The following is a 12,710-nucleotide window of genomic DNA, read 5'->3' as shown; positions in this document are numbered from 1 at the left end:
CTAATTCTCCAGGCAAGAATACTGAAGTGGGTTGCCATGCCTTTTTCCAAGGGATCTTCCCAATGCAGGAATTGAACCTAGTTCTCCTGCACTGCAGGCAGATTCGTTACCATTTGAGCCACTGGGGAAGCCAAAATGGAATGTAAAGCAGCCTTGAAAAAAAGGAAACCCTGTCCCATGCTACAATATGGACAAGCCTCCAGGCCATTCTGCTAAGTGAAATACAGTATAATTCTACTCATATGAACTATTTAAAGGGGACAAAAATCACAGAAACAGAAAATAGGAAGGTGGTGACTGAGGGCTGGGAGGAGGGGAGAGGGGAAACTAGTGTTGAGTGGATATAGAGTTTCAGTGTTGCAAGACAAAAAAGTTCTAGAGATCAGTTGCACAACAATGGGAAGAGACTGAACATGACTGAACTGCACCCTCAACAATGGTTTAGAGGGTAAACTTAATGTTACATGCTTTTCACCACAATACAGAGAAAAGTTATTGTGGTAGATGGTGGTGCAAAGACAAGCCCATCAAGCCCTTCTTCCCTCATCCCCTACTCCTACTCCTTCCTCTTCTCACATCTAACAATATACCCTCTCGACCCAGGGCTCCCCCACACCGTCTTACTTGGCACAGACCTCCATGCCCTCATACCAGCTGGCTTGCGATTAAAATGGACCAAGTTAGGAAGTGCCAGAGAGCGCACAGCCTATTGTATCGAATTTCTTTGGCCTTTTATAGGGACGAACCCGTGAACCCAGCTAGTACTGGGCAGGGGCTTGAAAACCAAGAGGCCTGCATTGCTTTGCCTCCGACACGGATCAGCTGAAGCAAACCATTTAACCGTGTGGACCTCTTTGCCATAAAAGACGCTGGCCCAGGTGATCTTTATAGCCTCCCAGCTCCAAGTCTCTAATTAATTCAATTGCTAAAGAACCCATCGAGAACTTTAGAAGTCTCCTCAGCTGGACTTCTCCAGTGATTCCTCAAGCCCCTTTATCTTTTACTCAACTCCATGTATTTGCTTATTTTAGACACAAAAGCAGTTTTTGAAAATGTTACCAAAATAAGAAAAATTATAAGGTCAAAATTCTACTGATAGTAATTTTTGGACCAACACCCTAGGGAGTGCCCCAGGCCTCCCTGAGTCAGCAGAGTGACCCTACAACCACTTCATGCCAGCTTGTGGATGCAGCGTTAAGTCACTCCGGGCACACAGGACAGAGAGGAAGGGGCCCTGACCACCTTCCGTGCCTCACTGCAAGTCAGCCAACGTGACTGACACATCCATCTAAGCCAGATGCCAAGGTGGGCAGAGAACACAAAAAGATAATCACCACTCAACCCAAGGAGCTCAGGGTCCAGAGGGGACTCTCTCAGAGAGTAAGAAAATAGAGAATTCATTCCACTAAGAAAGCCAACCCATACAGAGGGCAGAGAAAGGGAGGGGATCAGGGAAGTTATCTGTGTTCTATCGTATTCTGGAAGCCCTCCCTGAAAGGGCTGGGTCTGATGGGTCATAACTGCTTTCTACTACAACTTGGCTGAACTTAGAACTCAACAGGTGACTTGAAGGTGAAGGCTGATGATGGAAAAGACAGCCTCTTCCTTCCTCCCCTGCCTAGCAGTCAGCCACACGATCCCCTGATTAAAAAAAAGTCGACTTTTTATATAATTAGTCCTTACATTTAAACAACCCCAGGGACTTCCCTGGTGGTCCAGTGGTTAAAGACTCCACACTCCCAATGCAGGGGGCACAGATTCCATCCTTGGTCGGGGAAATAAAATCCCTTATGCTACACAGAAAGACCAAAAAAAAAAAAAAAAAGCCAAACAAACAAAAGCCCCCAAATGGTCGGGAATGGAAGCATTTAATCTCTCATGATGAGAGTGCCCAGTGCAGACACACGGAGAGGCGCAGTCCTAGTCTGGGTGACCTTGGGCTGGTCCACCTGTCTTCTGCTGTAAACATGTGTCTGATGACTTCCCTAGGGTGCCGGGAAGATGCTTATAAAGTGCAAAGGAAACATGAGAGCCAATATCAGGCACTCATCAGCAACCACCACCACGCAAGCGATACATATAAAGGTGTCACTGACTGACTGATTCAGAAACTTTCACTCTGGAAATTCCACCGAAATCATACACTACTCTTTTTCTAGCAGAACTGACACTGCTCCGAAGTAAACAGAGTACTTCCCCCTGTGGCTGCCTCTGGTCGGGCTCCTCTGTGCTCCATCACACCAGCTGCTGAGGAATTTACTTGCCTGCTGACCAGCTGCTCATAGAGGATACGAGCCAGGGAGAAAGATTTCAGGAGCAGACAGGAGAGGTGAGGGAAAACTCTCCACAGAGAGCTTTCCCTGCCACAAGTCCTCAGGACATCAGAGCCATAATCTCATCCTTTAAAGCTCCTGACACTCATTCTCTGCTCCACAGAAAACTTTATTGTTTACTGGACTCTAGAAAAAAAAAAAATCGCTGTACTAGTGGGTTCCCGGCAAACATTTTTTATCATGCAGTCATTGTACCACATCCCAGGGACTCAGGGAAACACCGCATACAAGCACCAGGACATTTTCAGACGAGCTAGAATAATCCCAGTCCTTGATCTCCAGAGCTTCTTACTGGAACACTGCAAACTAAACAAACTCCATGAGAAAATGCACTTCCCGTGCGTGCGTTTAAACATATGCACGGTCCAAGCAAGCAGTCATAGACCGGTTCCATAAAGGGCAATCCAAATTAAAAGTGACACTTTCACTACTAGGGAAGACCATTGGATCTGTTCTAATTACGGAGAAATACAGAAGTCAAGAAAGGAGACTTTCGAAAAGAATGGAGAAGGCAAATGATAAGATAGAAAATGATAACACAAACCGTGGCTGCAATTTTTAGGTCACAGTTAAGAGACTGCGCTGTCTGGGTTTGGGATTGGTTCCCTCCGTGCGTGTAAGGAAAGAGTTGCTGTGGTCTTCCACTGAGGCACCATGAGATGAGCCCCTCCTTGGTATTTCTGCCTGCAGCCCCGAGCCCCTCAGAACAGCGGGCTTATGCAGTCTCTTTAGAAGAGCTAGCAAGCCACAAAACGGCTTGCTTTTCGTTGTCTCCACTCCAAAATCACTCTCCCATAGTTGTTCAAGTTCTCCTGAGGTCAGATTTATTGTCGTTGAACTAAATACAATTTACAGATTTAATGTCCTATTATTTAGTTACCTCTGTGTTATGAAGTATCAGATAGATTAGGCATACCCAAGGATTTTCCTGAACTCATAGAATCAAATTTATTCAGCAAAAGAAATTAAAGTATCAACCTACCTAAGTTCTTTACTCTGACACCCTCTCCACCGCTGATACTGCTATCCCCAGCTATCTACACAGAAACCCGAAAGTTCCACGAGGCGTTTTTGGTCCCAGGCAAAAACAAACCCAACCCACCTTTTCAGTTCACATTAACCCTAATTTAAACCCCCTGGGAAATCGTGCCAGATAAGACATACTAACACCTGAGTATAATTATGAACCCCCCCTCAATGAGCAAATATGAGAAAATGCTGTGTTTTCCTCTAAACAGATCCTATGTAAAAGCCATGTTAAAACAGGAGAGATGTTTCTCAAAATGCCCCACAGATGAAGAAAACTGGTTATTTTTTCATTGTCTCTGCAGGGTCCCCTCAATGAACATATTAAATGGGCCAAGCCACAAACAAACTTCAGCGGTTTCAGCTTCTCACTGAAGAAGGCTTTTCCATCTGAGCACTGATGGAACAGTGAAACGAAAGTGCACACCGAACGCAGGGAAGGGAAAATTAATTGGGGGGGATGGACAAATCAGTGTGCTCCTCACGGTGGCAAACTTCACAACAACTTTTTAGAAGCAACAAACCGCAGCACCACTAGCCTTTACAGACATACAGACACGTACATAAATGCTCACACACACCACTACTTGGAAGATAAGTACTGTTTGCAAACATCCTCCACCATCCTGCCTTTACCAGACTGCAAACCTTGACCAGAGACTGGGAGATTTCTACTCTTAGCTACCCTCTCTGCACTGTCAAAGTGGGAAGGTCATTCTGCCTGGTCACTTCAATCATTCTCCCTGCATCACAGTTTTCTACTTTGGGGTTGTTCAACGTTCAGATGCCTACGAGTAAAATAACCATTCGGCAACTTTATTCACCTTGGTTCTTTAAAAAAAAAAAAAAGAAAGAAAAGAAAGAAATTCATTGTGCAATGCCCAGGAAAAGCTGACAGCATTACTGTCTCTCCGACAAGCGCTTGCAATTACAATGGGGGGGGGGGGGGGCGGGGGGAGAGAGAGACTGTCTGACCAGACTCGCGGAACCCTTAAAAAAAAAAAAAAGATTCCAACCCCAATGGAGCCTGAGAACTTTTTTTTCCTAAGGAGACCACCCCTCGGGAACAAAAGTTACATTTCGATCACATGTTGGGAGTAGGGAGCAGGTTTGTTTTTTTTTAAGCGCACTAATTACCGGGGTGTTTTACAGACCTGAGGACCACTCGGGTTCCTCCTGACCGACTGTGAGCGGCATTTCATTGTCAAAAAGCAAAGGAGGTGGGGTGGGGGCGCAGGAGCCGACAGGGGGCTCGGCGGGAGCGGGGGAGCAGCAAGGTTACACTAGAGGGTACGCAGCCGCCGAGAGCTGCATCTCCTTCCCTGGCGCCCCAAATAATTTCCTGCGAACAGAGCGACTGCAACAGCCCCCTCGGATCGGAGGAGCCCGGCACGATCAGCCGGGCCGGTGCAGCTCAAGGCTTTCCACCCCGGAGAGGGAGGGGGAGAAGATCTTTACCTTAATGCTACACTGAGCAGGAGTCTCAGACATGTCTCACAGCGAGAGAGATCAGGAAGTTCTCAGTTTTTTTTCCACTTTCCTTTCCTCTCCCCAACCCAGAAACGCTCCACGGCCAGCCGGACGCGGTCATTTAAGAAGTTTCTTGCAGCATCTCTCCCGGCGGCCGCCCCGGGGGGCCGCGAGCGCGCGGGGCGGGGCGGGGCGGGCCGGGCGCGGGCCGAGTCGCCGCGCGCGGGGCGGCGGGGGCGTGGGAGCGGGCGGCGCGGCGGCGGGGTCTGCAGGTCGCGGCGCGGCGACCCGGGGCGCTAGCCCGGCCGGCCTGCCCCGCTCTCTCCTCCCACCCGGGCCGGCGCCCCCGCCCCCCGCCCTCCCGCCGCTCTCCCTCGCCCTCCCTCTCTCTCTCTCTCTCGAATGTTTTCCTTCCTGGAAGAGAGAAACTGAAAGGCAGAACTGAGAAAGCTCTTTGCTCATTGATCTTGAGAGTTTCAGTGCAGAAACTGACGTGAATTCCCAGCACTGAGCTCTGCCTCTTAAAGGAGCCACCAGGAAATAAAAGCTCGGGTTACAGCCCGGCATCGGGAAATAAAAGCCGCGCGGGGGAGGGGGGGAGAGGCCGGCGCGGCGGTCGCGGGGGGCGGGGGGCTGTGCGCGAGGCCCCCGGGGCCCGGGCGCAGGGCTGCTAAGCTCCGCCGGGCCGCCCCCGGGCTCGCGCCTCGGGGCCCCGGAACCCTCCGGACAGGATCAACGCCTCCCCCTCCCCTAGTCCGTCTCTTGGATACATTGAAAGGCACAGGGCTTTTTTTTTTTTTTTTTTTTTTAATTTTTCCTCCGCCCCCCGCCCCGAGCCGAGCGCAGACGCAATGAAAATAATTATATAGGAAGGGACATTCCGGTAAGGACGCGGAACCCGAAGGAGGAAATAAAACAATAGCCTTTGTTCTGCTTCTCGACCGCGGCCTCTTTAAGAGAATCCACCAGGAAATGGGAGATCGGGTTACAGCCCGCACCGGGGAAAAGGGGCGAGCGGGCGAGCGGCGGAGCGCGACGCCGCCGGAGACAAAGCGGGGCTGCTGCCCGCAGACGCCCGCCCGGCCGCGGGGGGGAATTCCCCGCCGAGGTGGGCGCCCCGAAAGCGCTGGGCGCGCAGGCGCGCGCCCGCCCGGCCGGGAATGCGGGCGCTGCCCGGCCGAGCACGCGTCCTGGAGAAGGGAAGGCTGCTGGGCAGTTATCAAAGGCGGTTGAGTTCCTTTTCCTGACCACCACCACCCCCAGCCACCCTTCCTCCCTCTTTCGAAATCCGCTGTCCTTTTAAAGCAATAGCGGCCGCTACCAACCGACATAGGTGACTCGACTACAAAGTTGACAGGACGGGTTCCTGGAGATAATACCCTTCCCGGGACCGCTTCTCCGAAGCCGTCACTGGCGGATGGGGCGACCCCCGGGATCCTGCCGGGAGGGTGGGAGGAATATTTGGCTAGGAAAACAATTGAGAGGAGGTTAAAGCCGGTCGGGCTGAAGGTTCTATCCTTGAGTACGTGTTGTCTGATCACTGTATTATTTTTATTGTTGTTTATAGTCTCTGAAAATGCTCCGACGCCTCCGCCGCAGAAGTGGGCACACTACTAATTATATGTAAATTCTAAACCCTGCTAATACTTTAGGCTTTAACATATCGATGTGTATTAAATTATGAATATGTAGACCACGACTCATTTCCCAGATCCTCCCCATTTTCCTACCCACTTCCCTTCATCTCACCACGTGATAAATCGTGTGCAGACTTTTTTACACGCTCGTTCGAAGAACACTCTGAACCAGGATTTATTTAAGGGGTTGGAATGGGAAAGCCCTGTTTCTGGGAAGGTGGGAATAATGGGATATTGTGAGTCTCCGAGGACCTCAGCAGTCCTTGTCACCTGCTAGTCCTATTCTTCCCGGGCGGGCTCACATCCACACCAACTCCTCTGTCTTGAACCACCTGCTGCCCCCTATCCCAATCCACACACACGTTATCTGCCTTTGATCCCATGGCTGGTGTTGCTGGCATTGGTTCTGATGTCTCATTGCTGGGTTAAATCCTATGAACCTCTACATCCCTTACTTACCAATATGATATTTGGCAGCTCACGTTCTCAGCTTAGGTAAAATGGGGTGGTGGTGGGGGGAGTAGTACCTATCTCTTAAGATTGCTGTGAATGTTAAATGAGCAGGTATATACGAAGTGATTATCTGAGTGCTTGCTACATATTTTACCTGCTCAATGTTAGCTACAATTATTTAACCTCAGGAACGAATTAACTCAACTTTATTCTCTCTCCTAACCTCCAGGTGACTCACAAAAGTGGTCATATAAATGAGTGTGTGTGGTCCAACGCAAAATATTGCAGTAGCTGCTGTGGAAAATGTCGCATTTATCCAGGGGCTGGTGATCTCTTTCTAGAAAGCTCCTGATAGTAAATATTTTAGGCTTTGTGCCCCAAGAGACAAAATTTAGATTTTGTAGATACTTATATAACAATAGAGGAAACAAATATCCAGTTTTTTTATTGACAAAATATAAGGTGTAATAATAAGAGCTGTAATACAAGTCTAACAGAGGAATGGAACTCTTTTTTAGGGGGATAACATTCACTAAGTTAAACATCAGTTTGAAGTAAATGTTCTCTATCATCACAATTGATTGCAAAGGTTTATCTGTTAATGCGGATCTCCCATGAGATTTTACTTATTTCATTTGGAAATATCTTTTCACCCAGATAGGATACTGCCAAATACATCAATCCATGAGCATATGGTTTTACTTGAGCATATTTATTGCTTATAAGGCAGTTATACAATTTTATTGGAATTCTATAAATTCTCTTGATATTTCCCCTTTAGTATGCCATTACATTGCAGGTTAATCATTTCCAATTGAAAATTAGGTGGAAATGCCTCAATTGCACAGTGAAGTGGATTTTAAATATGAAAATGTCCTTTTCACTTGCGTCAAAATCCAAAACCACTGTTGGAACTGTAGTTTGAGCTCAGAAAAATAGAACTGCTGCAAATTTGTGTTAAAATGGAAGTCTTGCTTCATGTTTTAACTTTTTTAAAATTTGTTTTAACTGAAGTGTATAAAGCAGCTTGATATTATTTGTGATTCAATGTTAATTGTGTCAAAATAATTTAACTGCAGTATAAGCTTCACATATAGCTGTATTTTGCTTTGCAGTTTTAGGTTGAATTCATGAAAAACATTATCAAGTCTATAACAAACTAATTGCCAAACCACTCAGTAATTATGGTTGAAGGAAGTTCTTTTCATTCAAATTCGTTCCCATTTGTCAGGGGTTTCTCTGTTCCTTGTTTCCTGATTTCTTTGGGGTAATAAGGTATTTTTTTCATGTTCCATTTAATTTCCTAGATGGTCTTTCTAGTGTTTCTGTTTCTATGCTGAATATAGTGGTTGCTCTAGAAATTACAATTTGTGTCTTTAATTACCACAGTCTATCTTCAAATAATATTCTAATTTATGGATAGATAAGAAAACTTACAACAGTATAATTTCATTATTACTCTCCCATCCTTTATGATATTGTCCTATATTTTATTTCTACCTATTATGAAGTCCACCATACATTGCGGAGTGGTTGATACTTTTTTCTTAATATTTTAAATATGTGTGTGTAATGAAGGTACTAAAATATGTCTCTTTCATCTGCCTAACTATTTATCCTTTTCAGTACTTTCTTATTCCTTCTTGCAGATCTAGTATTATTTCTTTTTGTCCTCAAGAATCTCTTTGGCATTTCTTAGTGGAGACAGAGTCTTCTCAGCTTTGTCTGTCAGAATGTCTTTAGTTCACATGCAGTTTTGAAGGATAATTTTCAACTGTATATAAAATTTTAGGTTGACAGATTTTTTTTTCCTTTTGGCACTTTAAACATGTCATTCCATCCCTGTCTCCATTATTTTTGATTAAGATTCATTTGTAGTTCATATTTTAGCTCCCGGTTTGTAATGTCTGTTTTCTCTGGCTGTCTTTAAGATGTGCTCTATAAATTTGGTTTTCAAAATTGTGACTAGGATGTGTCTATATATAGGGGTTGGTGGTTTTTGTGGGGGTTTTTTTTTATTTATTCTTCTTGATGTTGGCAACTATTCTTGGACCTACAAGTTGTTATCTTTTATCAGTTTTGGAAAACTCTCATCTGTTAGCTCTTTGAATATTCTTTCTGTCCATTCTTTGTCCTATTCTTTTTTTACTCCAGCTGATGCAAGTGTTAGACTGTATGACATTGTTCCATAGACCCAAATATTCTTCTTTTCTTTTAACTTTCTATTTGGATGCTTTCTATTACTATTTATCTCTTTTCTAACTTTTATCCTCTGTATCATCCACCTTACTGTTAAGCCTATCTAGTTCTTTACTTCAGATACTGTTTTTTTATTTTTAGCATTTCTATTTTTTAATATTCTCCATCATTTCTCTGAAGTTGCTCATATCATTATACATGAGTTCTACTTTTAAGTCCTTTAGCATTTTTGTTATACTGTTACAGTTCTCAAATATAATGTTTTCTTGGTTAACTTCTTTTGGTTTCCTTTCTTGACCATGAGTTACATTTTCTTACTTGTGTGTGTGTGTATTGATATTTTTTACCAGACATTTTATATAAAAATACATACATTATGTAAAAATACACAGTAGAGAATGAATTAAATAATATTTTCCTCCCAAAAGGGGCACACACATTCTTCTATAAGGCTGTTAGAATTGGAGCTGAGTTGATACACTTTATAGTCGAGCCAGATGTGGGCTTTGTTGTAATTCTGCAGTTTGATTCAGGCAGGATCAGAACTTTTCTTAGAAACAAATACTGTCTGAATACTGTTATCTCAGCTGTTCTGCCTTGCTTGGTGTCTTCATTATCTTTCAAGCTTTTGAGTAAGTGCTCCCTTCTCTCTGCCCTGACCTTTTGTGTTAGCTGAAGGCCTGGAGTGCCATGGGTTTTCTCTCAGTTCTCCCACCCTCTACAAGTCTTTCTTAACTGAAAGTCCAAAGTGTCTCTGAAAGTGTCTCTCAGCTCTTTTCACTGTCCTTCTGTTTATGGTCCAATCCCAATAGTTAATGAAAATCAGTGGGAAAGAATTGTGAGATAGTATAATTTCACTCTGGGCCTGTGATTCCTCTGGATTCTACTCTGATACATTAGCCCACACACTGCCATTAAAATTTGTTAAAAGTTAGGCTGATTTCTTCTTGCCATCATCTGTGGTGGGGTCCTCTTGTCTATAATTCAGTCAATGGTGAGAACCAATGCGGATCTTTTCTTTCATTTGAAGAACTGTCGTTTTGTGAAATTTAATTCACTGAGGTTTCTTTGTGCTCTCATTTCTCTGATTTTTTTTTTTTTGTAATTATGTAGACTGTATAATTTGTTTGGGGTGTTAGGGAATGAATTAGTCTCTTGTGACTTTCTACATACAAACTGGAAGAGGGACCTGAATCTTTATCCTACAAAAGAATGATGAGGAGGGGGGGAGAAGTGGGGGAAGAATGAACAGTTAAGAACATGTGGAAGTAGATATGCCTAATTTAAAAACATAGTCATTCTCATAATATAGTTATATTTTTACAATGAAAAATAATAACATTTTTAAAACATAGACTGCAAAAAGAAACACCGTTCACGTATCTGCCACATCAGCGTTCCTTAACCCAGTGGACATGCTTCTTTAAAAGGGTTCTGTCATAACTAGTGGGGTGGGAAAAAAGAGGAGAAATGTTTATGCTTATCCAAATAAGACAATGATTTTTAAACCTTAAGAGTCCCTGCCAGGGATTTCCCTGGTGGTCCAGTGGCCAAGACTCCCTGCTCCCAATGCAGGGAGGCCAGGGAACTAAGATCCCACATGCCGTGCAGTCTGGCCAAAAAATAATAATAATAAAATTTTTTTTTCAGTTGTTTAAAACAAAGTCACTGTGCAAAATGATCAGCTTCCCATAGGCCCATCCAGTCATTTATATTTTTAGTATTTTTCAGTCCTCTGTCACATCTTTCCCCATCTAACCTTCAAACTATTGTATTCCATATGCCTTCTCCCCATGGCGTCCTCATCTCTCTTACTAATGCCACCATATTATCAAGCTCCAAGTTAATGAACCTCAAAATAATTTTTGACATGCTGCTCTCTTTTATGCCATAAATATTGCCTCTTCCCAAATCTGTTTCATTTCACAGATTCTCCTTAATCTTTCCAGAAGTAGCAGCTCTTCAGGTTGGATTATCACCACTCCCCTTTTTTCAACATCTAACTTCTATAGTTCATCTGTAATCACTAGTGAATCTTCTGTCTCTGCTCAGATCTCTTAGTTCATTACCCATTTCTATCCTCAGGCCTTGTCCCATATTACTCAAAACTCCACCCACACACACAAGCTATGAAACTATTTGTTTTCCATCAAGTAGTACTTGAAGATCACCTCTTTCATAAATCCATCTCACACTGCATAGATGGGAGGTATCCAAAAGATAAGGAGTCAGAATGCTGGAGTGGATTTGTTTTGTTTTGTGAGAACTGTGCAGCTGTCCCCTAATTATGACTTGGGAGGGTTCAGAAGACACTCCCTTCCATGAGGCTTTAAATATTGCATTGTTGAAGCAAACACCAGCATCCCTGTGGAGTTCTGTCGTAGTCTTTCTCTCTGAGCCACTGAATTCACCAACAATGGTGGGATACTGGAGTGACAGGTGCTAAGTCACATGGCTTAACTATCTTTGTTGTTGTTCAGTCACTTAGTCCTATCTGAATCTTTGTGACCACATGGACTGCAGCACACGAGGCTTCCTTGTCCTTCACTGTCTTCCAGAGTTTGCTCAAACTCATGTCCATTGAATTGGTGATGCCATCCAACTATCTCATCCTCTGTCATCCCCTTCTCCTGCCTTCAGTCTTTCCTAGCATCAGGGTCTTTTCCAGTGAGTTGGCTCCTCGCATCAGGTGACCAAAGTATTGGAGTTTCAGCTCCAGCATCCTTCCAATGAATATTCAGGGTTGATTTCCTTTAGGATGGACTGGTTTGATGTCCTTGCTGTCCAAGAATCTTCTCCAGCACTGCAGTTTGAAACCATCAATTCTTGGGCACTCGGCCTTCTTTATGGTTCAACTCTCACATTCATGCATGACTACTGGAAAACCCATAGCTTTGACTAGATGGACCTTTGTCAGCAAAGTGATGTCTATGCTTTTTAATACACTATCTAGGTTTGTCATAGCTTTTCTTCCAAGGAGCAAGCATCTGTTAATTTCATGGCTGTAGTCACCATCTGTAGTGATTTTGGAGCCCAAGAAAATGAAATCTGTCATTATTTCCATCCCCCCCCCCCCCCATGTATTTGCCATGAAGTGATGAAACTAGATGCCATGATCTTTGTTTTTTGATTGTTGAGTTTTAAACCAGCCTTTTCACTCTTCTCTTTCAACTTCATCAGGAGGCTCTTTAGTTCCTCTTCACTTTCTGCCATGAGAGTGGTATCACCTACCAGAAAAAAAGAGAACATGGTTGTCATAATGGACAGCAGAACTAAGCAGGTCATCAGAATGGTTTGATCTTTGGTACTGGCTAATTTATTGTGATCTCCCTTGGACTGAAATAAATAGACATCCTAATAAAGTCTTACTTGGTTTGTATACAGAAAAAAGCTCTAGGTCTAGAGTCAAAAATTGTAATTTGTGTTCCAGTAACAGACAGTGCTGGGTCCCTGACTTATTCCCAGACTTGATTCGGTCCACACTGAGTAGATACAGAGCCCCTTAAATTAAGGCGAAGCAGCTCTTGACCTGGTGAATACTTTTTCTCTTATCTCTCATAGTAAAGATGACAAAGCGTAGTTAGCTTTCACC

General features: G+C 44.1%; 1 protein-coding gene across 2 annotated transcripts in view; it reads right to left on the bottom strand.

The window, feature by feature from the left end:
* ETV6 (ETS variant transcription factor 6) overlaps nucleotides 1-5,032 on the bottom strand; it is a 275,166-nt gene extending 270,134 nt beyond the window's left edge. For both annotated transcript variants that reach the window (XM_020888633.2, XM_020888634.2), the window contains exon 1: nucleotides 4,818-5,032. In XM_020888633.2, coding sequence (XP_020744292.1) covers nucleotides 4,818-4,850 — 33 coding nt within the window. In that variant the 5' untranslated portion in view covers nucleotides 4,851-5,032. The remainder of the gene's footprint in view (nucleotides 1-4,817) is intronic.
* Nucleotides 5,033-12,710: the final 7,678 nt, after the last annotated feature.

The sequence above is a fragment of the Odocoileus virginianus genome, chromosome 23 (assembly GCF_023699985.2).
Source record: "Odocoileus virginianus isolate 20LAN1187 ecotype Illinois chromosome 23, Ovbor_1.2, whole genome shotgun sequence".
Taxonomy (NCBI): Eukaryota; Metazoa; Chordata; class Mammalia; order Artiodactyla; family Cervidae; genus Odocoileus; species Odocoileus virginianus.
The sequence above is the reverse complement of the archived record's forward strand: the minus strand, read 5'-3'. Positions and strand labels throughout refer to the sequence as shown.